The sequence below is a fragment of the Dromaius novaehollandiae genome, chromosome 2, assembly GCF_036370855.1.
Source record: "Dromaius novaehollandiae isolate bDroNov1 chromosome 2, bDroNov1.hap1, whole genome shotgun sequence".
Lineage (NCBI taxonomy): Eukaryota > Metazoa > Chordata > Aves > Casuariiformes > Dromaiidae > Dromaius > Dromaius novaehollandiae.
This window is the reverse complement of record NC_088099.1, coordinates 40972177-40998763: the sequence shown is the minus strand read 5'-3', so window position 1 is coordinate 40998763 and position 26587 is coordinate 40972177. Positions and strand designations below refer to the sequence as shown.

Here is a 26587-nt window from a genome sequence, read left to right as displayed (position 1 = left end):
GTGGCATTCTGTCACACGTTTTTAATAGCAGAGATTGCCCAGCCTCCTCAACAGTTCCCTGCTAGACTGTGCTTATCATTAGACTGTGCCTAATAACAAACCTGCACTTTTTCTTCTGCAGGTCAAGTTCATCCAGGTGTTCTGACTGCTTTTTTTCATGGTAACCTATTCAAACACACTGTATTATAGTAAAACTGTGCAATTATTAGCATATGATCCATGAACTTTTCAATTCTATTCCCTTTTAACATGGTTGAGTATTATTTTAAAGGTAGAAACAAGGATGCAAGTAGAAAGTGAGAAGAATGATAGTATCCTTTAAATTAATATTTATTTTAATTGAGGTTGAACTGAAAAATAGATCAAGCAAAAAGAAAATGTAGTACTTACTTAAGGTTTCTTATGCTACTGTGGTGTTTAGGATAACAGCACTACTCTACATTCTTTCTAAGTAGGCAAACAGGAGTAAAGATTTCCAAAATAAATATTATTGACTACAGTCATTTCCTCCCTAAAAACGGTGGCTTTGATATCTACTTATCCTATTATAATCATATAAGTCAAAGTAGGCAGAGTCAATTTTTATATGGTTTGCTGTTAAGCCCATGTTTTGACATCCACTCCACAAAATTTTAAGGATGAAGGCTTAATGGAACATACTAGTTTGACAGCTAGTGATTTTTATAAGCCAAAATGGGCTTTATAATGTCCAAATGTTTTATTTGGGATTCTTTTTCTAAACCTCAAATAAATACATCTGAAAGAATCTATTGTTTACATCTTGCACATTCATTTTAGTGACAAATTAATTCTATATTTAGGCAATAAAATGTTTAGAAACATGACAATGTAAGGTTGATATACAGTACTATACAAATACAGCACCATTTTAGTGCATAGTGCAGATGTGATGGTGAAGGGTCGGTTTAACAAAACAGTTTAAGGATGTGCATAAAACCTTTATTTTCAGTGGAAGTTAAGCACATAAAGGTTTTGCTGAATTACAGTCTAAATTTTTTATACACCTGTAATTTAGTTAAGTCAATATCCATTTTACAGTGAGCAAAATCAAAACCGTCATTTAGCCTAAACCACAGACTTTGTCAAGAACAAAGGTAAATAGTTTGTCTCCTGCATCTTTCTATCCATTACTGTGCTACCTCTCCAGAGGTACCGCTCTAGAATAAAAGAAAAGGAAAATCTGCAGAACAGTTGTAGAGAAAAAAAACCTACATCCTAACAGTCAAACACTAGAAATTTTGTCTGTGTGTCTGGTAACTGTTGAAATAATGAAACAAATAATAGTTTTAGTCTCTCTCCAGTATTATACCAGAAGAACAGGGAAATGAACGACAGCCCAGGTCTCAGGCTGCCAGTTAGGGAAACGGATGAGCCAGCTTTAGTGCACTGCTCTGCTCCAGGCTTCCTATTTGACCTCAGATAAATCAATCCTCCAGCTCTGAAACAGGGATAAATCTCATTTCCCTGAAGTGTTGTGAAAAGATGTATCAGGTACACCAGAATTACAATAACAGAGGTCCAAAACTTTTCAGAGAGACATGGTGAGGCATTCTAGAACCTAAATAATGGGTGATAATTTAACCTATCTGAAAATATGCTTAAAACTCTTTAGGGTTAGATGTTTAAGGGATGGAGAATGTTAAAACTCCTAAGAACTGTAGTATGATTTTCATTATAGCTTCAGCCACTGAAGAACAGTAAACAAATGCATGTCACCGATCTAATGTCATCAGAGTGGCCTAAACTAGTAACACTGAAGTTTTCCAATTTTAAAAGATGACCATTTTATGAAACATGATCCTTTGAAATTGCCTAAAATTGGTGATTCAAAAGCAGCTAGTTCAAATCATTAGTCCATCTTGAAAATCCTGTCAAGTTTACAATGGATCACTGTATTTTCATGACTGTTGGGTTCAAAGAGTGCTCGTAAACTCTCCTTTCAGAAGTGTGGGACACGATAGTTAATGTAAGCAATTTCTACAGCATAAGTCATGGGGATAGGTTTCAGCCCAGATGCAAATTCTGATACAGTTAAAGATCTGAAAAGTGAGAATAGAGCAGAAGGGCTGGCTCAGTGTTAACCTTGTGCAGTTAAATCAATACTGTAATACAGACCCTCTCGCTGAGACAGCATCACCCTTCCTTATCACCCCTACTTACTGCATGCTGCATTGCATTGTGTAAATGCTTCATTTAACATTACAGGAAGGAGAAAGGATTTAAAAATAGAAACGACGTGGGATGGTTGCTTTGGTCTGGCTTTTTGTAAAGGGACGATGCTGCAAATACATCTTCCATTTGAGAAAAATCTTATCCTTTCCTCCTAAATGCGTTGGCCGAGAGGGAGTTCTTGCCTTAGCTATGCAAGCTGTATTGTCACACTGCTCTAGTAAAATTTTCACTTTTGCAACCTTCTGACAAGTTTAAAAGGCCAAAGGCAGGACTGGACCTGAAAACTTGATGCAGAATGTAATATGCTGCCTTCCAGCCCTGGGATCCCAGAATGTTACCAGCAAAGTTGTACAAATCATTCTGTGGTTGTTTTATTGTGAGTCAGTGCTTGACCAAATAAAATAATCAGGTAGACTCAAAATCCACTTTTTCATGTTAAAACTAATAACTATAAAAAGCTGCATTTCATTTTCTACCATTTTCCATTTCTGAAAATCTTGTTTTTCTAATGAATGTCTAAATTAACCATTTAAAAAAATTTTTTAAATGTCTGTTTAGAAAATGTCAAAACAAACTATTCTGATACTTTTGGATTTTTTTTTTCTTACCCATCATGGTTATTTTTCCCTAATAAATTTTGGCCTAAAATTCTGAATAATTGGGAGAGGGGAAGATTTTCTCTGTAAAAGAGATTTTAGTAAATAAATCATGCATCTTAAAACTGTGTCTAGTTCTATTCAATAGTCTATATAAAATGTTTGTGTGTGTTCTCAGTCCAGTCTTCAGCACTATAATATGCCTAACATGAAAATCATGGCAGTCCTACTGAACTAATTGGGCTATAGGACTATTCAGGCTCTTAGAATTGGCTCATTTCTCATCTGTAAGGGTTGACTCATCAGAGGGAGGCTGGGGAGGATGAAGGATGCTAAAGAAAATTTTTTGTTTCCTCACTTGAGCCTTCTGTGGGTTTTTTTTTCATTTCTTTTCATGAAAACATTGAAATGAATTACATGGCAACATAATGATTTTATTTGTAATGAAAGTTATGACAAACAGATCCATAATTTTAAAGAGAGATTTGAATCAGAAACTCTGAGCACTGTGGAAGTCACTGAGATGACAGTGTTGACTAGCTGATTTTTATTATTTTTTTTTTGCAGCAGAGACACAGAAAACTTTTCTAGATAAGGACTACAATGCTGACTTCCAAGCAATCTAGGAAAAAAATTGGGGAATAATTCTAACTGTGGTCAGGAATCATGAACAAGGGCCAAGAGAGCCGACTATGTGAGATGTCCTGAGGACAAAAGCTATTCCAACAAAAGTAAAAAGAGTCAAAGGGAGGTCTGGCTGAACAAGGATGGTCATAAGTAGAGGGAGACCTGAAATAGCAACAGTTAATGAGTCAGGAGCAAAAATCCATGAACCCTTCAAGTCATGAAAGTTTGGGGAACAGAAATGATAATGTGCCTATAATCTTCCATAATAAAGTAGTGTCTTTGCATAAAACTATTTAGAAATAGAATCATCAGCAAATGGCATTTTTAATAAAAGTTATTACAACATGCTTTAAGGACTTTTTGTATAGTGGCAATTGGATTAACATGAGGAATGTCTGCACAAGACCTTGGTCTTTTTTCAAATAACTTTGTCCCAAAATTATTTTTAGCAAATGCATAATCATTAATATTGCCTACAGGTGTGCTCTAATTTCATTGATAATGCCATAATTCAGGGTATCTTAATAATTCTGGTAGCTGAAGTTCTTATGAAAATTCAAAATCCATTACTATCATGTGATAGCTTAATGTTTCTCCTTTTCTTTCCACTGACAAACCCATACTTGACAGAGATAATACAAGTGCTCAGAAAACATATTGGCAACAGACTTATATGTGGTAAAAGGCAGAGTGATATCTCTCTTAAAAAAAAAAAAATCTATTATTTTATGTGAAGAAACATTAATGACTCTACATGGGTGGATACCTAAATCAGAAGAATGACAATAACACATCATCTTAACGTGCCCTCCTAGAAAAGAAATTGTTGTATTTTTCTGCAAACATTATTGTTTCATCAGCAAATCTTTTGGTTTTTTAGAAGGGGTGGTACTTTTCAAGAGAAATTAATTTACAGCTTCTATTTATATAATGTTTAATTAAGTGCTTTCCAATAACATTGACATTTTTCATTTCTGATATTTTCCCAGTCAGAATTATTTTTCTAATATTAACTAAAAATGTAATTTAATGTGATCAAATATTTTAAGTATTATTAAGGAAATAGTATTGATACTCTATTATTGATACTAGTATTGATATTACTAATAAATCAGTATCAACAAAAAAAATCACATCTGAAATCACTGTACCCATCAAAGGAAATAAAAATAATTATCCTCAATGAATCTTGTGTACATTTTTTAAAATTTTATTGTTACCTTTGATAATCCACCCGTGGGTACCTTTAATATGGATTTAGTATTCTAAAATTAAGCTTCTGTTTTTGCCTGGATGTATCATTCTCTTATCTTTCATTAATCTCATTGAAGAGAACTTATTCATTATTATAAGGATTAGTTTATTAAAACTCTTCATCTCTCTGTTTACACTTTCATTTCTGCTGGTTGAATTGATACACTCCAGTAATTTAATGCTGAACTCAAATCCATGTTTCTACATAGCTGCCAAAGTGGATGTCTTTGTTAGATATAAATCTCTCATTTTCAATTATATTGTGATTTATCAGACATCGTTCCTGTGTCTTACATTTTTTCACATTTCTTGTGGTGATTAATATTCCCCACTTGAGAAGATATTATTTTCTATCACTTCTAGGGCAGGTGTCACCCATGTTTCTTCACCAATTCTAAAAATGTATCTAAGAGTGCACTTAAATTATTTAACAACTGTAGCTTCTTCATTATATTTTCCCAGCATGCAGCAGAAACATAAGCTATTTAATATGATGTCAGAAGGTTCAACTGCTGTCTATATTAACATTTTCTACCCCAAGAGTTTCATAATTTTCAGCTACACCTCAGAAAAACAGGAGATTAACTGAAAAAGACAAGGCTGTAAAATATATTCCAAATGCTTTATGTGTGCCCTCTGGCTTCTGAGCTTTTAGATATGCCTTTTGGTTATATTTTGCAGCCTTTCCTTTGTGACCCACATGAACAGAAAGTCTTATAAAAAGAAAGCAACCTGAGATTCTCTTAATCATAAACCCCTAGGACATGGAGGTTTGAAGAAAATTAAAATTGTGAGAGCTAATAGCACTGTGCCTTGGGATCAGTGCATTACTGCCCAAGTCTGACCATGCCCTTCAGACTGGAGTCCATTTAGATGGTTATGATGCGTATTGATTAAGCAGCACACCATTAAGAAACTACCAACACCTTAATTATCTAATGAACACACCTCTCTTATGAGTAGTGTTAATTCACAGTTGCATCAATAGAAAGAAACCTTGTAAATCACACATAAGCTTTGTTGCTTCTCCTTCTCCATTTAGTACTAGGGTGCAAATCCATTTTGTCTTATTCCACCCTCTCATGCCAAGTCTTTTGGACATACAACTGATGGAGGGTCCAATGGCTGTCTGAGGAGGCTCTCTCCAGCATCCCAGGGGACTTGGTCCTCAGGTCAGCTTCACCACCACTTGCAGGCATCTGCAATCCCACCCGCCAGAAGATGCCACCCTTCTCTATTCTCTGCCTAATTCTACAATTTCTTATTCTTATTCTTATTATTATTATTATTTTGAACCCATTTTTTCACCACCCCTGTGCCTCCTTTTATTGGCCGAGGCTCCTAAAAGGTAAATGATATTCTCCTAATTGCTTTCTCCTCATGGGTCCCAATTCTGCTATGCAATACGTATCTAAATATGGTGTTTCTGCCACCTTTATCTAGGCAATCTCAGTCAATATAGTATTACTGATATAGTTATCTAGGTACAGGTGGCCTTGCATCCCAAAACTCCACCCAGTTATTCCTTTCATGCTGGTTACATTTCACTGACGTTACGTGCTTTCTTCACAAAATCATCCAACCTACTTAACTGACAAGGCACAAGCAGTGTCTTATCTTGTGCACAGACAATTCACGTACCAGAGCAACAGAATAGCCCAGTTTTGTGCTGACACAGTATTTTCACCATTGAATAGTTTTCATCATCTTCCTCGTTCCCGTCAGAGGCCTAATTGTGTTCCAGTGGGAGCTCTTGCTTACAGAAAGTTTATTACATTATTTAACATGCAATGAAATGAGTCTCAATAGTCACCTGCGAGCTAGGTCCATTTCCTTCAGCACAATGAACAGGTTTGAGAGTAAGGATACTCAAACACACACACTGCCACCTCTGCTCCTGGCTTTTCTTGGGGCCTAAGTCTGGCCCTCATGGTTTCTCCCTCTGGGGACAGCAGCAGAGCTGACAGAGGAGGCAGCAGCATTCAGCACACTAGTTAGTGTGCTCAGCAGTCTCCTGATAGCCTGAATTTACTCATGGTGTAAAGCAAAGCGAGACCTTCTTCTGGCTTTGCATTTCCACAGTAACCTGGGAGCGAGGATGATCTGAAGCCAAAGTTTCGGTATTGAGAATTCATGAAGAACCCTTTGGTTTTCCTAAAGGAAGAAAGGAAAGGAAAGTACCCTAAGAGATTTGCTCCTCAGTTGTTGAAAATCATTGTGACTTCTTTGAAATCAGAAGAACGATTGTCCTGCAATTTGCAGCTGCATTACAACTACCTTAAATTCTGGCTTTTGCTAAGCACTTAGGGCACCTGTGTCTTACACACTGGGAATGTCTCCTTTTTGTTTGCTTTTGTTATAGAAAGTACTTCTCCACACTTTGGGAAGCAGATTGTTGTTGCAGAAATACAGAAAATTTGACCTTTTTTTCAGGTCAAGTTCCCCAAAAGTCTGTTGGAAGATATAAGCACTTTTTCAACACCAGTTTTTGGATTAATGATTCAGTTGCATTCAATTTGTATGTGCACATACACACACCTCACCCCCACACACACATATATGCACAAATATAAGACACTGATTAGTCCTCTAAAAATCACACTTGTAATATAGACTTTTCTGTCATAACAAATGCTGTAAGTTGTATAGCAATAAATATGTAAAGAGCTTTCAAAATAGCTTCCTTTTAAATAATACCTCCTTTGAAATATTTTCTCCTTATAAAAAGTTTCTTTAGTGAATCTAGTCATGTAGAATTTTATACAAGAAATAAATTGTTAAATATGTTTAATTCATGGCAGAGGCTGTATTTATTAGTTTCTAAATTATTTCCTCTGAAATAAAACGTTGATGAGTAGAGCAGCACCCACTAGACACACTGAGAACCAGGGCCTGTCTTTCCATCTTTGATGGTGCCAGAAATGTGTGCTTTCCTTGCAACATGAATAGATGTATTCTCCACTGTCTCCTTCTTGAGAGGGCCCATAAAACATCTCTGACCCAGGGCACTTATAAGGATATGACTTTAGTTTGAATATATTCTCTACCACAAAAGGAATGCAAGGTTGCACCTGGGGAATTGGCCATACAGTAATAGACTGTGCTTTGCTTTCAGACACAAAAAATATCAAACAGACACAAAATATTATGGCTAGTACCACATCTGTGTTATTACCTAACATACTAATACAGACTCTTCAGTTCAGTGAGTCTGACAAAATGCCATGCAATTACAAATCCCGCTGGAACAGTGCAGCTTATAACCTGTACACAGAGATCAGCAGCCAAATGAAAGCTCCATGGCAACTCAGTGCAAAAATCCCAAACAACCAGGAAAACCGTTGAATAAACTATCATCTGATAATATGATATTCAACTCCATCAGTTCTGAAATGCATTTCTGTTACCACTGCTGCTCTCATATCAGCTCTCCAGGGGCTACCGGACATATTATAAAAACACTGTGTACATTTTCAGGCAGTGCTAAGACGAAGTTTGGTTTGAGCTGAAGTTAGTTTTGTGATATTTCTATCCTCTGGAGACAGCACTTTTCAAACAAGAAGTTATAGAAAGGGACTTACTTTTAGATCTTTATTTAATAACTAACAGGTTGCTTTTAAAGCAATAATAGTGAAAATAATGAGAATGAATAAGGGACCAACTAAGCCCTTTTCTTCAGAGTCACTCTGTAGCTGCAATAACTCTCAGCTCATACTGTAGTACTGACACCTTTCATACTAGCTCATTTGGCTTGACATGTTGCATTCACTAGAGTCAAGAAAAATAAAATATACAGTTGATAAGGATGCTTCTAGTCTTCTTATTGAATTGGGCTAACTGTGAATACATAATGGAAAATTTTCCATCATAATTTCATCATCCTTTAAGGACCTGTAACTTCACTTTTTTACTTTCTTCTCTGTGAATAATGTTTAAAAAATGATCTTAAAGACTGTAGTGGTCATTAGTAAAATCTTTTGCATATTTTAAAAATAGTGCACATTCCACCAATTCATCAAAAAATTTGAAATCATGTCTATACCAAACTATCATCTACACTTAATCACGTAAATAAAATCTTAGTTCGTGGAATAAACACAGTAATACAAATGCAGTACTATACCTGAACTGCACAGACACTGTAATGAAAATCCTTGATAAAATTAAGGAAAAAATGTAAGAAAGATGATAAAAAAATGGTAATATGGAGTAATTGGGTATTTATGTGAAGAAATAAACTGTCAAACAGCAACATGACAAGAATATGAGTATTTGACCTAAGCAGTCTAAAATAAAAAGATGAAGATAGTTAGCTGCAGCATTCTAAAGATTTGTGGCTATTTTGAATTATCAGATAGCCCCCTCCCCTCAAACAAGTTACTGATAGTTTTACTCAGAATGACATTTTGTTTGTTTAGGGTTTGCTTTTTTCTTTCTTTTGCAAAGACAGCTGAAGTTGGCTGCTTGCATTATTAATGCTGATAAATTCCAACTAGCAACCAAGAGATTGAGCCTGATTTCTGACCTTCAGAAGGACAGATACTGCAGTGAGGTGGCCAGAGATGACTGGTCACTAAAGAAAAGAGAGCAAGTCCCTAATCAAGATGGTGTGAAAAAGCTGGATATGGTCTGCCCAGAACAGAGCCAAACAGAGCTAGATAGGGGAAATCAAAGAGAGTGAATGCATGATGTGAGAGGCCACAATCTGATTCATAGCCTGGCCTCTCTGCTCACTGTGCCTCACAGCCCTTGGGTCGTTGCTGTGGAAGAGGCAGAAGAGGCCTGCACTGGCTCACCAGGGTTCAGACAGCGGGATTTGTCTGGCTGGTTGGATTATGCCATTCCAGTTCGATACCATCAGGACTCTCCTCCCTGCTCAGCAGGGGGTCAGAGAAGCCTTAAAACAGTGCCTATAATTTGTTTGAAGATGTTGAGTTTGCTAATACACTTAGTAGTAACAGGCAGTAACTGCTACCTCTTCAGCATAATGTGCAGCCAGTGGGCAGTGGAGGGCATGGACATGTATGCCAGGGCATCCAGAGTGGCCTTAGCCACTCGGCTGGGATTACACAGGATGCCTGCATGGAAACAGAGGACTAAGAGCTATCATGTTTAGGCTTGGTGGCATACTTCTAGATACATTTCTGTACCAAAGTTTTTGGAAACTAGACACTTCGAAGTAATGCACCACTTCAGAGATGCAGGCTTCTACTCCTTCACCCAGGAACCTTTGAAAAGCAGTGTCTCATCCTGTGTTTTGAAGGTGGATGTGAAGATGGGAGAGGTTTCCTGACCCACTTTGCTTATAGGGCAAAGACAAATTCTTTTTGGAAACAAAATGGTGATGGAGACGCCTTTAACATAGCAAAGCTAAAGGTCTGAGATAGGGCTGAGCTTCTACTGAGAATGTAACAAAAGGTAGCTGGAATGGTTTAACCACTGAAGGCCACCCAACAGGTCCTAGCATCAACCTCTCCTCATCCAGCTTCTCCCCTTCCCACCCTTTGCAAGCTGTGCCTACCCTGTTGTGAGTTTGTAGAGGAAAATCTGTTCTTCTAACAGCTGCGGGGCTCAGCCTGCCATTGCAGTCAGCTCGCTTTCTCAGCCTGCTCTCTTGGCTTGCAACAAGCATATAATTCACTCCCTGAGGACTCAAAGGCTGTTCCTCTGCTCTGTTTGGAGCACGCCTCTACTGCATGTCACTGACCAGTGTTTTTCTTTCATTGTTTAAAATTTGTTCCATGTCACCCTTCCAATTCCCTAAACAAAAAGAGTGAATATGGCTGAATTCCCACCTTTGCTATTAGACCACAGATACATTGTTAGGCCCAGACAAATATTTTGATGATCAGCACCTGCTAATTTCAATGGGATCAGAGTCTCAGCTTTTTAAAATGATCTTTGAAAAATAATCAATATTGCTACAAAATGTTAGCTGGTAAAGATAGCAAAAATGAATAATAATTTGTTATGCCTAAGTAAGTGACCATGTATTTTTTGTGATATAGGTGTAGTTTTAAGTCTCTTAAAACTTTTACAATTGTCTGTGAGCTTAAAATACTATCATTTTGAACTTGTAGCATTTTATATCTGTGTTGCACAATTAACACTAGCACATGGTAAGTCAGCAGTCTAAGACGGAACATGGCTCACTTAGTCATCTGACTTAGGTTATTTGTGGTTTTCATTAAAAGAAGGAAAAAGATACTTGCCCAATAGAGTCAAATTTCTTGGCAGTATGAATAGTGAAAACTCTAATGAGGTCATTGGGCTTAGTTACTACATAAGATAACATGGCCCCCAGAGCTTAGAGAATTTCTGATCTCTGTCTAAACAAGTTTACATCCCTATTTAGAATAAAGAGAATACAAACAATATGTTCTCTCTTGCTCTCCACTTTAATTAGGCTAGAATGTGTTACCAGGGGCCATGTGGCTGTGTGCACAGCTAGGCATCCCTCTGTTGACTTGAGAATGAATGACTGTTACTGTTATAGCGTGAAAATAAATTATAATTAAACGTGCAGAAAGGGTTAGGTAATACCCCTTCCCAAACCAGTACATTAAAGTATCCCAAACTGGACAGGTCTGAGAATTGTTCTGTATTTCTCAAGGCTTTTTTCTCTCTGCAAAAGCACTCCTTCCTTTCATTCAGTGCCTGGCAAATGCCAATGTAAAGAGCAAGTTAAGTATATGAAGAAGGTGAGCATCTAGGGTAGAATTCAGGTGTGTGCAGAAGGCTCAGTGAGAAGCCCAGGCATCAGGAGTGAAATGAGTAGCACCAATATTTTGTGCCTACCCTCTGCACTGGACTCAGTTTTATCCTCTATGAGAATGGCAGTTTATATGCTTCGGAGAGTTGAGTAAATATCAATATACTTTTATTACCATTTTAAACATACTTTCAGCTAATTTCACAATATAAAAGAAAGAGTGTTACTGAAAAATAATTAGTGTGCTTTGCCCTCAGATTCATTGCTTTTAAATTGTATCCAGTTCATTGTGCTCTTGGCATTCTGCTGCTGACATCAAATGGACATTTTGCAGTTACCTAGGCTGTCTCATAGATGTATGTGTTCCAGAAGAGGCTAACCATATAAAAGCAGCTTAGCAAAACCAACAAACCATTTATAATGTGCCTCCAAATACCTGCTGGCTTTTGTGATAAAATTCCAATGGCAATCTCCACAGCTTTCACAGTGCCACAAAGTGTGATTTTGGTCTGGAAGGCGAGGGGACCTGCTACTTTGTTTCAGGCACTTATTTAAAATTGAAGCACATTTGCAACAAGAGTTTAAAAACGATCATAATAGTGTTGCTTTATAAGTTATGCCATTTGTATATATTTATTATCACTTTAAAAACATTGGGCCAAAACCTCAGTGAGTGTATGTTGAAATCAGCGGAGCTGGGCTGATACACATCAGCTGTGGATCTGACCTGCGGTTACTAGCCACATGAGTTCGATAAGCAAACTTTTATGTCTGTTTTATATGCAGAAAGCTTAAGAAGTGGAAAATTTTGAAAGTAGCCTCTGGTACTGAATGAACCAGCCATAGATTTATGGTGCTACCCTAGGAGGGCTGTAGCTCCTTCCTTAACCACCTCGGCTCAGTGTGCTCACTTTGTATCCTACACTGCTGAGATGCCTGTGTAGCATGACTTCTCCCCTTTCATCCAGGCAGCAGCTGCTTCCAATCCTGCAACAGTGGGGTGCTCAGCTACAAACAGGCAAGCCAAAGCTTTCCAGTTGAGTGCTTACAGTTACATACCTGAATATCTCTCCTAGCATGTGTTGTGCTAGCCTTTAAAGAAAGAGATTGGCAATCAGTTACCCCAACATATTATCACCCCAGCACAACTAGTTGCTTCATACATACCCTCAGTCAAAAAACAGTAATAAACTACCTATATTTATCCCATTTATATATCTGCATGGAATATGCTTGTTAAGATACAGACTCTACCCTTTGTTTGAGGCATGGTCTTGTCAATTAGCTGGTCATATGTGACAGATGACATTTAATGTATACAGATATATTTGCATCTCCCAGAAAATGACACTATACTTATTTTAATTGAGAATGGCCAGGCATCTCCTTGATAAGAAAGAACAGATTCAAGGTGGGATTTCACAAGACTGATGAGCTATGCTGTGACACCACAGTCAGCCAGTTCAGCTCACTGAATCAGTAGGAAACTAGCCTAGAAGAAAAAGTGATTAGTCTTCTTCAGGTTTACAAATGTCAAATTTTTGTCAGAGAAGAGCAAAGGAAGGGGAAGGACTATACACCCATGACCTAGTGATAGAAAAGAGAAGAAACATAGGCCCTCTAAGGAGTAATGAGTTATTTGGTTATTAGCTGGAAATCTCCCCCCTTGAGTTCTGGGGAGAAAAGTTAAATCTATCTGAGTCCCTTGGAAGACACTGAAGAGTAGCTTGGCTAAGAGGTGAATGTGCCTTGCTGGCACAGAAGCGCTCTCTGACGGAGTCTGTCTAAAGATTCAGCTCTAACAGCTGATAACTGAATAGCAGCAGGGCATTCCTCATACAGCAGCGTGACAAAGCCCTATGCTGGAGCACCCCAGCTCTGCAATGCACCCTCCAGAGGACCTAAAGGTGAGAGCCAGTTAAAGGTCTGGTGCCACAGTTGTCTGAAAGAAGTATCTTCCAATAAAGGGCAGTGACCAAGAAAACACTTCAGCATTTAGCAAGATAATGGAATGTGTGCTTGGACTCCAAGTCTCCTCCAGAAGTAGTCGCTCCACTTAGTGAACATTTCTGGAAATAGTTTGCATTTGTTGTTCCTGCTAATTTATACTGACAGTTATGTGAGCTCTGAGAAGTGAGTAATGGGAGCAGGCAGACAGATAGTGCTTCAAACCAGCTTTTTGGGTCAGTCTGGACCCTCAAATCACAGGGCATATGAGGAAAATATTGACCATGGTGTGTTCAACATTGCAGGAGTCAAGGTAACTAAGTTGGGGCTAGAATGCATGAGTTTCTGTTCCTTATTTTATGCCAATCACCTTGACTTGTCCTGTGCAATGGATCATGAATATTCATGTGTGTACAATCCTGGTCTGAGTGAGAATTAGGTCCATGGTACTCAAACTGCTGTTGCAGAATCACATGGCTAATGGCAATAAAATAACAGTCATGATCTGAGAGAATATGACAGTCATAAATTAGTGGACATCTGTGACCTTTCTGCATAGATGAAAAGAGTCTCTGTGCCCTTTACAGTTGAATTCTGTAGTTGCTTCAAGGAGTTCTTGACAACTGCTTTTTGCTCTGACTCTATGCAACGCCTAGCATAACAGAGTAGTGATTCTGGCTGTCTCTGGATCAGTTGCTACAAATAGCACACTAATAAATCCCTTTAAATATGTTGGTCTAAATTATCTCTTGACCTTCAGCTGAGTCCTATCAGCATCAGAGTACAGATCTCCACAGTACATTTTTTTCGTGGTTTACATCAAAACCAAAGATGTGTGCAAGAGATGGGAGGAGACGCAGCTGTAATAGAAGAGTAACAAAAAGCAAAGACAGGACTATAGCCATTAAAGTAATCATAAAGAGTCTTGATGTGAATATAACAGAGAAGGAAGAAACAGTAAACCAGTCTACAAAAAAAAGAAGGAATTAAAACAATTGGAATAGGCAAAAGAAAAGAAGTTTGAAGACTGTGGTCACTTTAGTGATCCTACTACCTACCAGCTATTTCTAGGTACTTAAACCTTCATCTCCTCCTCTCCTACATTAGTAAAGTTAATAAATAGGAATGCATGCAAAATTATGCAAGCTAGACTTTGGATTGTATTGTGCTCAGAGATGGTTGATTTTCTTGAGAGAAGTACTAGCCACAGAGGAATGTTTTCCAATAGTGTATATGAGCCAAACAAGGCTCGAAAAAGGAATCTATATTTTTTTAATTATTGCATGCATGCATGCATGGAAACTGTGAGGCATCTTCTACTAACTGAAACAGAGAGAAAAATAATTCCAAAATGATGAAAAGCCACTCTGTTTTTTATTAGTTTGTGATTTGAAACAATGGCCAATATTAGTGTTTATTTCCTTTTAAGTCAAGTTGTTTTGAAAGATTCTCGTAGGCCATAACTAATAACATCATCCAGGAACTCTATAACTAACCTCAGCATTTCTTTCTCTGCCTGTTACTCTGTACTAAATAAAGTGGACTCTGCTGGTTTTCTCTAAACATTTGTGTAAGCACTTTTGTCCTCATTGCAATCTTAGTCATGTGCTGCCAGTATTTCAATAAGGATCTCCCACAAAAATGTTCCTGCTTACTGTGTGTAAAGAAGAGGAGCAGAGGAACTTGGGAATTTTAAGTTCCTTTTCTAAAAAAAGAAGAAAGACAGAAAAAAATTGATGATTTGTGCTGTAGGCTATTTAGTGTGGCTCCTTGGCAAGGGGGAGGGGAAGGAGAGTTATTCTGCTAGCAGCTGCAAGACACTGTTCCTAAAAGCGTAACACTTGGTGACATAAAACTAGCAAAATACGGAAGAATGTAGCTATACACCTGGGATATTTTAACAGTTGCAGAGAAAACTATTATTGCTGCACATAATGAAGGGCCCTTAGCATCCTTAGCTTATACACATCTTTTAATGAGTCCCTTCTACACTTGATGAAAAAAAGAGAGAGCTAGCAGCATTATTCTGAGTTAATGGATATCCCTGAGGACAGAAATAATTGGAGTTGAGTGAAAAAAACTGAATGCAAAGCCAGCATCCTGTTTGGAGGCTTGTAGGTAGGTCCAAGTTCAAAACTTCTCATTCAGATTAACCAACCTAGGATGTTATTTTCCAATATTCAGTGATATCAGTTGTGAAAGGACCGGTCTCCTGGAGACAGCTCATCTGAAAATAATACTGTTAAAGAAAGTTGTCCACTTTCAGAATGATGCAATTATAAAGTGAAACATGACATAATATTTCCATTAGTACAAATTGGCCAAAATTCTGCTAACAGCCCATTCTAAAGATGTATCTGGTATTGCCCAGAAAAGATGCTTGGATTGCATATTTGTTTTCTTCTCTAAAGGCAAATGTGGTGATTACACAGTTGGGTTTTACAGAGAAAGACAGAGGAACGCCTCTTCTCTATCCATGCCTTTGTCTGCTATTCCCCTGCTTTTATTTTTGTTGGCCATATGCATGTTGCCAAGGCTGAAATAAATGAACACAGCAGTCTGGATTTCTACTAAAACATCCTGTCTTGGAGGTGCACCACTAAGTGAATGAAAACATCTCCTATCTAGCTAATCTCATAGATCATGGCATTTTGTGGCCTATAGTCAAAATCCAGGCTAGCTCATCTGGCCTACAGGTCTGTCCCAAGGGAGCCCATGATGTGATGGTGTCATCTACATGATTCAGTCCTCTCTTCAAGTCCTGCTGCAGAGCAGGACATGAGCGCACCACCCGTCTAATGGGTTGCATAGTTAACACATGACAGCGGATGTCCACATTTCAGCCCTGTAATGGGCATGTGTCCAGTTACATGAGGGAAAAAGATCACAGGATACAGCAAATGCTTTCGCAAGAACCTGTGCACCTTGCCGCAGACAAAACACTGATATTTTTTAACTAGCATAGTGATTAATGATAAGCCAAATAACTATAAAGGCAGCATTGCCCAGTGGAAAAGGCCTGATTCAGAGTTTGGAAGAATCCTGCTGATATCCTTTGGATGACTTCAGAATAATTTTTTATACCTTCACTTTGCTTCTTGTGCTTTTTCTCACTTCCTCTTTTATCTGAGATCTTTCCACAATAAGTCTTCAGCATCAAACAAGCCATTGATATAGTACAAATAGATAATAACCATCATCATCCAAGTAATTAAAATCTCTCTTTTCTCTCTCCATTTACCTTGCCCTCCTTTCTGCACCTGCTTTAGAGTAGACACAACTAAATTGTGAAGAGGATTTGAAATGTGTTGATTGGCAGTTAATATCTTGTAGTGCTTTTAATTACTTTATCTTCCACATCCTGTATTTATTATATTTTCTTTCTCTGGTGAAGTAAGATGACATGACTTTTCAGAGTGTGTTAGACCCACAAAAGCTCCATCAGCATGGTTCCTGGACTCTAACAGACTGAGTTTCTGTGCCGGTAGTGCTTACCCTTACACAACCTAATCTCCAAAATACAATCCTACTTATAAAGTCTTTCCAAAGGACAAAAGCCATGTGAGGTTAAAGGCACTGTCAAAAACAGACTGGCCTTAACTACTGTGCTATTGGAGACCAAAACTTAAATTTCTAACCTTGTTTCATTAAGAATGTATAAAATACTGATGTATAAAATACTAAGAAACCAGGAATCTGTGAGAAGGTGTCTCTTGTCTAGGGTGAAAAATCATCCTTCATCTTTGACTTGTCTATAAGCAGAAAACTATCAAGTTTCTGTGTTTTCTTTTGATTTTTGTCTGGATGTGTTCTTTCTTCCTGCCCCTAAAGCTCCTTGTTGGCAGATTTCTGGCTGGTGACGCCTGTGTCCAGGTTGTTTTCAGCCTTTATCGGGACATCCTGGACTTTGCTCCGGAGCAAAGAGCTAAACTAAGGGCTGGGCCCAGCATCGCAAGCAGTTGACCAAAGGCCTAGAGAGGGGTAACAACAGAGTTTGCTGATAAAAAAACAGCAAGGACCTGTGGGGCTCTGAGCTGTTGTGCATGGGGTATAATGAGTTGAGAGCTTCAGAGAAGCTCTCTCAAAGCTCCTACATGGGTCTTCACAAGTTGCTCTCTCACTCTCCTCATCTCAGCTGCACCACCTCTTTTGCTTTATGGAGCAACATAGGCCTTTTATAGACAAATGAAAATGAGGAAAAGGCAAGGTCGATTCCGTCTTTCTACAACAGTTTGATATCTGTAAGGCTTCAATCATAACATGCAGCGTATATGGACTGTCACCGAAGTCATGCTGCTGGCTTGAGGTCTCCAGGTAGAGAGAGATCCATCTGCATGTATGAAAATGGACTGATTGTGACCTAAAGCCTTTCCTGATGCTTGCAGGCATACAGAGCTAATTCAGACTTCAGTTTCTATGTGATAATCTCCTGGCACTGTGACTAAGGTTTGTAATTTATTCAGCAAAATGTCCCAGCTCTCTTGCTTTGTGACGTCTTCTTGCTGCAGCTTCAGGCATTGGGCTTTTTTTATTATTATTATTATTTTTTAGATTTGATAATCCTATTTAACCTTCCTGCAAATGGGACTCCAGAGAGAGCTTTTCAGTTACACACAATTAGCTTTATAAGCAGCATTATTAAACCATCCATTAGCTGGGAATTTTTTAAACTCCTTTATTAATAGTAATAGAGGCTTTTGTATGAAGAATAGAGGGTGGCATTGTATGAAATGGTTTCAGGGTCTAATAATAACACTTCCTACTTGTCAGTAGAATTAAGAAATAAGCTTTCTCATGTGAGGTTTAAATTCGCCACTCCCGTTCCCCCCTCATCCTTTGTCCCCTTCATGTTATTATCTCTGATGCATGAAACAGGGCTATGCTGAATCCTGAGGTGGAAGAAAGATCAAAGGGCAAGGCCATAACTGAGGAGCTTGCCCTCAGGGCGTAGAGCCTGGCTGCGTTGCTGTCTCCCTGCCTACAGCTTAGCGTCACTCTTCCCCCCCCCAGTCAGTGAGCCCATGCACCAGAGGCAGCCAGGCGAAGGATTGTTGATCCGTCCAACCAGCAGCCCCAGCACTTGAGGTCATGGACCAGGAGAAGGGCTGCGGTCCTCACTGAATGAATTCATGAGCTATAACCTCATCTGGGACCGTGAGGGAGGACAGCAGGGGCATACGAGGCTGCTGGGATGTGTGAGTGGACTGTGCGAGTCGCACGTCTATGAGAGCATTGAGAGAGCCAGGGTGACATCAGAGGTTTGCCTAGCCCGGGCTCTTGATCTCCAGGGAAAAGCATGAGAAACAGAGCAAATGTGGGATAATATTTTTCGCTGTTGCATTTCCAGTATGTGACTGAGTTTTACTGAGCTGAAGGTAGTATGCAGACCATTATATCCATAAGGCACTTTTTCCAATAAATTTGTCTAATTGCTTTCTGCACCCATTTATGCTTTTGTCTTCAACAACATCTCATAAAAACGCATTCCACAATTTCACCCTGTATGAAACAGTACTTTAGCTTATTTTTAAACCCATTGCCTGAAAACTTCATTGTTATGAGACATACTGAATAGTCACTGCTTGTTCACTTCCTCCATGTCATTCCTGGTTTTCTTTGTTCTCAGTGTATTCTATTTGACAAGGCTAGATTTTATATCTTGTTCTGAATTTACCACAAATGTAATGTTTAAAATTATGTAGTTGTAGGATGTAGCTGAACGCACCTCATCTTTGTCTGGTCTCTTGAGACTATTGTGCTGCCATCCTTATTCTTCACAGACCAGCTCATTCACATTTTAAAACCTGAGATTTAGAATGAATATGTAAACACACCAGTCAATATAGTAATTCCTATTACTTATTTTTAAATTGAAATCCTCATGATAAATTTAGGCTTCAAGATATAGTCAGTATTCCTGGACAAGAAAAGGTTCTTTACTGAAGGTTCTTTAGGAACAAATCGGGAGCTGGTATACAACTTGATTGGAGAAAACTGAAATGAATGGGTAATTGAAACGAACCAGCAGTATTATTTCTCTCCTCTGAAGATTCAGAAGTCATGCTAGTTTTGACCGACATTTTCAGACAAAGATTCACCCCTTCAAACTTACTTTCACAATTCTGTAACAAAAAATAAAACATTCTGGAACGTATTCATGTGACAAGGCCTTCCTTCCCCAGCAAGCTCCACAAATGGCTCTGTCACAAAAATGAGTTAATTCTGTTCTTTTAGGAAGTAATATAAGAAGTTACTTTTGCTTATAAGAGGCTAAAAGCAGTGTATATTCCTATTTTTAACAGACACAAGAAAACCATGTGTGCAGGCATTACGCATTTCCCTGGTATTAACAGAACCATCATTGTTCACCTATTCTCCTTGTCTTCTTTGTCTTACAAGTGTACAATAAAATCCATACAAGGATTCCAGTGGACAATATCATTTTCCCATGTTTATTATGTTTAAAAATATATACTGTAAGTTAAAAAAATAGATAATACATATAGTTTGACAGTAAATATAAAATCACATTTTCTATACTAAGAATAGTCTCCAGATTATTTGAAGGACTACATCCCATAGTGTCTGTAGCCATTTATTGACAGCACAAGAACTACTAAGTAGCAAAGGATATCACCTTCACTGGACTAACATTTTTTTTAAATACCTCCAGAGACTTTAATACACTGCTTGCTCTCTCACACTAAAGTATACTGGGGTTATTATTGGTTAATGAGTTAGAAGTGAGAAGAAGAAATCAAGTGCAGAGTACCATTTGCTACATGTTCTTCCTAGGGAAGAAAAAAATCCAAACCACTTACCCTCCATTGCATTATCTTCATGAGCATTTTTCATAGCTACAACAGAAACAGAACAAAATAGTAAAGCTTTGTATCCATATTTGCTTCAACTGTCCATGATGGCTGACACAAGCTGTTAGCTGAAGAAGAACCAGGTTCATGAAGTTTAGCTGGGAACATGGTATTACAATCTGCACTTCTAAACCATAGTCTATTGTTTAAATGATTGTTGGCCTGATTGCTTACTGAGAATGAATTCAGAGGTACTTCAGAAATAGGTGTTCAGAATTACCTCGAAACAAGAAATAGAGTTGCTTCTCAGGAGATGCTTGGTTATTAGTTTTCACACAGGTTAGGTTTTAAAGCATAATTTGTGAAAGCCAGACATTTTCACAGAAATGACTTAAGAGAGACACTTACCCAGCTCTCTCCACTTCTCTGGCCTTGATAGGAAGATGGAGGCTGATGCCTCCATGTCATTCCCTGGATGATTCCCTGAAGAACGTGCTACGCAGCATTGACCCTGTAGCTTGCTCCTGGCATCTGTTCTGCTGCTTTGCGCATCTCCATAGACTGGCTTGTCGACTAGCCATTTACTTATATTTCACAGGAAACTTTCATTTCCTTCCCCATCCTTCTGCTTTCCAAAACAGCACCCAGGAATTGAAACCTAGGGAACTGAAACCTTCCCCAAACCCAGCTCAGGGCTGGAACTGATATGGGGGAATAATTTGTCTTTTCTCTCTTGTTTTGACAGCTATTAGTTTAGAAATATGTCACTGCACTGTGCCATTAAATGGCATGGAGCTGAGATGCCTCTGCACTGTAATAACAGGAAGGGCTTCTAATTTCAATGAAAAGAAACAGCATTTCTAGTGTGAGTGACAGCAGGACTTTTCTTATTGCTGCGCACTGTGGAATGTGCCTGCCCCAGCCAGGGGTGAGGGCAGCCAGACCAGAAGGAATACTTCCTCCAGTTTTCACTGGCAGGTGAAGTGATGAGGCAGTTGGCATGCTCCTAAGTTTTTTGCTTGGTTGTTTAAAGAACTTAGCCATTCCGATCTTCGATGGATGGTTGACACTTTTTTCTACCTATATATACAAAGGGCAATGGAACGGGCTGACAGCTCTCTTCCCCAGGCTGTGCTGGCAAGAAAAACTGGGAAACCTAAGACTGAAGGGTCACTTAAGGCTAGGACCAGGAGCTGGTATTTTTCCTTGTCTCCTCCCCAGGAGCTGTTAATCTTACCCCTCTTTGCAGAAAAGCAAGGAGGTATGTGTGCAGGCTCATGGGAAAGCTGTTCTCTCTTGACAGGGTGGGAGGAAAGGAGAAAAGGTCAAGAACAGAGTGTGTTTACCAAAGCCATGTGCTCCTAGCTGTGTGTTGCTGCTGAGTGCAGCTGCTTCAACTCTCAGCTGGCATTTTGCGGTTTTGAATACTAGAGCAATAAATAAAATATAGGTTTTTAATACCTATTTTTTTATATCCAGTGTGGGCTGCTAAAGTAAACAGAATATTGCACGAGTGCACATTTCATTCATATAAGCAGAAGCTTATAGCAAAGGATGGGGAATGCAATTAGCAACCAAAGTTCACAAAGACTCCAGCATACAGCACAACTACACAGACAGATATAAATTCCCTTTTAAAGACATATACTTGGAGGACCAGCTGCATATTTCATGCTAGAGAGAACACTGACTCACTAAGTCAATATTTTCTATATCTATGAGGCCAAATTCAACTCTTGTTCAAGGCAGAGACATCTTTGCTGCTGTTTCACAGCAACGAAAGGATCTGGCCTTGAGACTGATGGGCACCCAGCTTCTGCTCTCCAAACACTTTTCTTCATGAATCCCTGATCACAATCCACTTTCTCAGTCTGAACTGTCCTTCAGACGTGGCTTTGGGCAGCTTGTCCATCATATTGGGTAGAATCACACAGCCAGGAATGGGTAGCTTCTGGCAACATTTCCTCATTTTGACTTGTAATTCAGTTTTGTATTTTCCTGTTCTTATTATTAAGAGACTACTTTTTTTTTTTCAATAGGGCATGCAGTAAACATTGAGTAGTGGTATTAAAGGTGCAAGAATAGTATAGCAGCAAAGACATGTCCACAGAAGCAGAAGCAAGCTGAGTTGCTCAGCTGTTGCAGCCAGAGGAAAAATGGTAGCTTAACAGGGTTTTAAGTAAAGACAGAATAGCCTGCCTCGCTTGAAGAGGATTTTCTGGCAAGAGAATATGGTGAAGCTGAAAGATATTTATGGGACCTGCTCAAATATGTCTGCTTGCAGGAAGCCAAAAAAGTATTTCCTTGCAGTTCAATGCTGGGACAGGGCCTGTAATCTGTTGTACCGTTGCAAAATCTCATTCAAGTTGTGATTCTGCTATGAGCAGCAGCTATAGTTCAAACAAAAATGTTCCCCTGAGAATATGCAGTTTTTCCTAGTAAATATTATTTTTTAAATAACTTTAGTTGAATTTGTAATTTTAAATTTTATTTATAATATTAACAATATTTTGATTTTTAATACTTTAAAGTGTACTTTAAAAGGAAATAGCATGCACCTTTTCCTTACCCAGCAGCACAACAGAGAAAGAGAACAGACATTTTCTCCCTGCAAGCAAGCAGAGAGGAAGTGCTCGTCTCTACATGAACATATACGGTACTAAGAGAATGTCATTTTATATTTTCTCTGAAGCTCTTTTCAAAACTGCACAGGGCAAGATATCAAATAGGTGCTAGTACCTGAAACAGAGATTTCAGATAATCTGACTCTTTCTCCATCTTTTCTTGATCAACAAATACAATGTTTTGTGCGCTGAATTCCCCTTCCTGTTGCACATCAGGAGCAAGTCTATCGAAGCCAGATGACTTGCATGCATGCTAATTCAGTCATGCCCTGATGGTTAAGGATCTGTTGGTTGGTGAGTGAGTTTTCCATTTACTGGAACAAGTGCTCTTTCCTCAGCCTCTTTCTTTAGCCATAAATGCTTTGGAAAAGCTTAATTAAATTAGAAAAGAAAGCAGGTAGAGGAAAAGAGGCGGGGGGGGGGGGGGGGTTAAATGTTCTATTTTGTTTTAGAATCACAAAACCTTCCTCCCGAACAGAGATCAACTAACGACAGAAAACAACTGAAGCACAAGTTCTGGGCTGAAATTCTACTATTTTGTGGTAGTCCAGAAAGAATCTGTCTTTGTCTTGTCAACTAGAAGTGATGGCAGAACATCAATTTTCTTTTCAGCTGGTTGTCATGAGCAGAATGACAGCTGTTTGCTGATGTTTCTCAATGAACCTTGATTAAAGATACTCAAAATGGCTTTACCTTTTAGAGTTACCTTTTAACTAATAATTTATTTAGAAGCTTATGTTAAAAAATTAAAAGAAAGTCAGTTAGACTGTGACTGTTATTCAACTTGCATTCTCTGCATTTATATTTTCTAATCACAAGATTTACTGACAAGCAGGGTTATTTTAGAGCATATGACTAATGGGAATTAACTGCTGTATTAAAAAAAATGAATCTAAAATGCACCCCACTGTTAGTTTGGGGGGGGGGTTGTTTTTTTTTAGAAAATAGCTGCCTCCCATATTTTTCATACAATAATGTAGAAAAGAATGATGAACAGAAGTGTATACGAACTGTCTACAGTCTTTGTACTGACCAAGCCATCCTTCCCTACGTAATAACGGAGTAATAATAAGCAAGTGATCAGACAGAAGAACAATGTACTTAAAAAGGCTTACTAAATTTCCACTGTGCAGAATCTAGGCAGATTTGCTGGTGTGGAAAGAGGGACAAAACCTCTTCAACCACCTCAATAAACAACCATTTTGATCAATAAATTGCCTGTTTCTGTCTTGGAGTCTCAAAAAAAAAAAATCCACTAGAAACTGTTTTGAAAGGACTGAACAGCCCATCTATATTTTTCCAGGTCTAAATAACTGCTTGAATTCCTGTTTTATGAGAATATGAATTTTGTCCCAGTTGAGGACAGAAGAAACCTATGGGTTTTTTAGGCTACCCTGCTCCCATTGACTTGCAGTCAAGAGCTTCTGGCACCAATGAAAATCACGGATTTAGATTTGAATGCCCCACTGGAAATGTAAACCTATGTCTCATGGGCTGAACTCGTCCATGCATGACTCTTTTCATAAAACTGATCTCCGGCCAGAAGTCAGTGCAATCAGAAGTAGCTCCTTTTAGAAATCAGTTCTTAGAACTCAAATTATTTCTGCTGGCCTCACTAGTTTAATCCCCACTGTTTCTCAAAGACCTATTCAGCAGCCACTGGCAAGGTCTGTCTCAGGCTCTCAGGATCTCAGGTAGCTGCAGCTGAGGCCTGGGGGGCTAGATGCAGCATGAACACAGGTAAAATGAACTGTGCTCTGTCCTTTTTTGTAAGCATAACTGAAACAAACAAACAAACAAAAATCATCAGTATAGTTCCCAAGGGATTTTCCAGAAAATAACTTGGTGCTCTATTCTTCTTCCTCCTTTGTGGAGAAAGCACTTGCCCTTAAAACATCCATGCAGTTCACAAGAATCAAAGTTCCAGTCAACTCTCGCCAATGTTTTGTTACAGGGTTTTTCATTTTGTCCAAAGCCGATTGCAGGTCTTGTAAGACATCTCTGTAACTATCTCCGTAATGGGCAGCCCATGTGTACAGAAAGTCATATGCAGGTTTCCACATCATCTGCAAAGTGAGAAACAGAAAAGTTTAGTTGCAGAAATTGAATTATTGTGGGGGGTAAAAAAAGCTCAATCTTTGCAGTAGTAGAAAAGTCTCACAAAAGAAAAAAAAGAAAGTTTGATCCTTAACCACACTGAAATACTTTATCATATATGACATGTTCATATAAAATTTCCAGCAACCTTATACACTTCATTTCTATTAAATTCTTGAATTTTTAGCACAATAAATCATTGAAAAAACAAAATCTTCTTTCAGATGACTATCACCAAGTCTATATATATATATGTCAGAAAGTATAACACAAAGCACAGCAGACAGAAGGAAAACACTTTTTCCCCTGGTCATTTTTGTGATGCAATCACTTAACAGCAGTTTGCTAATCTGGAGTTTGATTGTACTTTTGATGGCTAATATCTCACTTTGTCTCGTTAATCAACATCATACTGTACCCCTACTGCATTACTGCCTATAACTTTTAAATATGCTTCTTGTCTTTACAAAAGTGATTTCTGGTAACAGCAGCAGGAAGACTGGATCTGTCTATAAAACCTCTGTTTAAAATAATAACAACCAGAACAACAACAAGAGCAGGAGAGTTAAAAGCATTGATAATTAACTTAAAATCAGGACATGTTTTTCAAAAACTGTCCTATAAGAAACAAAGAAATTGAAAAAACAGGTTACCAGTGCTCCTCACTTCAAATTACTGTATGTTTATTTTATGACTAACAAATACAGAGCATATCTGTAGCAGATGTAATTTGTCAATAATCTAGTGACATTAATTAAGCTATGACAGAAAGATTCAGCTACCAAGCTGGCCTTATATCTTTCAAAGTGCTGATGTCCAGAGTAAGTTTGTTCAGTTTACAAACAAAAAAGATTGTTTTCCCAGCTGCTGCTTCTGCAAATTTAACTTGGGCTATCTGCTTTCTAGTTTGCTACTCCACATCAGCAATAAAGGTTCTGCAGACTGCAGTTTAATTGGAAATTGCATGGATGATGCATAAAGCCACAAAGGAACCTATGACTTTCCCAAAGGTATTGGCTTTTGCTGTAGTAAGAGAAATACAATTATGTATAGTTATATAAGCATATGGAGTGATGTGTGTACATGTATATATACACATAGAAGCAACCAAGAAGTCTCTTAATTTTAAAAGTTTTTTTAAACATTGCTTTCCCTTTTTAATGGAAAAGCAGGTTTCATGATTTTGAAGGATAATGCAGGAGGAAATTGGTTATTTATTTGATTTAATACTATTACTTTTAAAATAATACACAATATAAAGCTCTATTTCCTTGATTACTAGCAGAATCAAGTAGCAGGTAAAAGTCTGTCTGCTCACAGTTCCGAGCTTCTCTCCAGATCCAGGCTAAAACCTCTTAGTTTATTCCAGGATCCACTCTACCATAGTTCCTGTAACCATCTCCCTCAACTTCTGTTGCCTTACCCTCCCCAACCTTGGGGGGAGCGGGGGGGCAGGACCACCCCAACTCGTCTCCCCAGCAGTGTGTTTCACAGACTTATTAGTCTGGTTTCTGCCTTTGGTTTGAGCCATAAAAAGTGCCTGTGCACTATGACAGTGAAGTCTGTCATTTTAGCTTGCTAAAGGAGGGAAGCATATCTTCATTTACCCAGAATGAATGGTGCCAGCTGCCTCTACTGGCTTTAACTAAGTCTGTTTTGCAAAAAGAAGAAAAAAAAGTAAAGTGGTGGAGAGAGGGAGAATGATGATTTTTTTTCAAACATATC

At 38.4% G+C, this 26587-nt stretch overlaps 1 protein-coding gene across 2 annotated transcripts in view; it reads right to left on the bottom strand.

Annotated features, from left to right (window-relative positions):
* Window positions 1-19752: 19752 nt before the first annotated feature.
* MACC1 (MET transcriptional regulator MACC1) overlaps window positions 19753-26587 on the bottom strand; it is a 39642-nt gene continuing 32807 nt past the window's right edge. For both annotated transcript variants that reach the window (XM_026105142.2, XM_026105141.2), the window contains exon 5: window positions 19753-24831. In XM_026105142.2, the coding sequence (XP_025960927.2) occupies window positions 24616-24831 (216 nt within the window). In that variant the 3' untranslated portion in view covers window positions 19753-24615. The remainder of the gene's footprint in view (window positions 24832-26587) is intronic.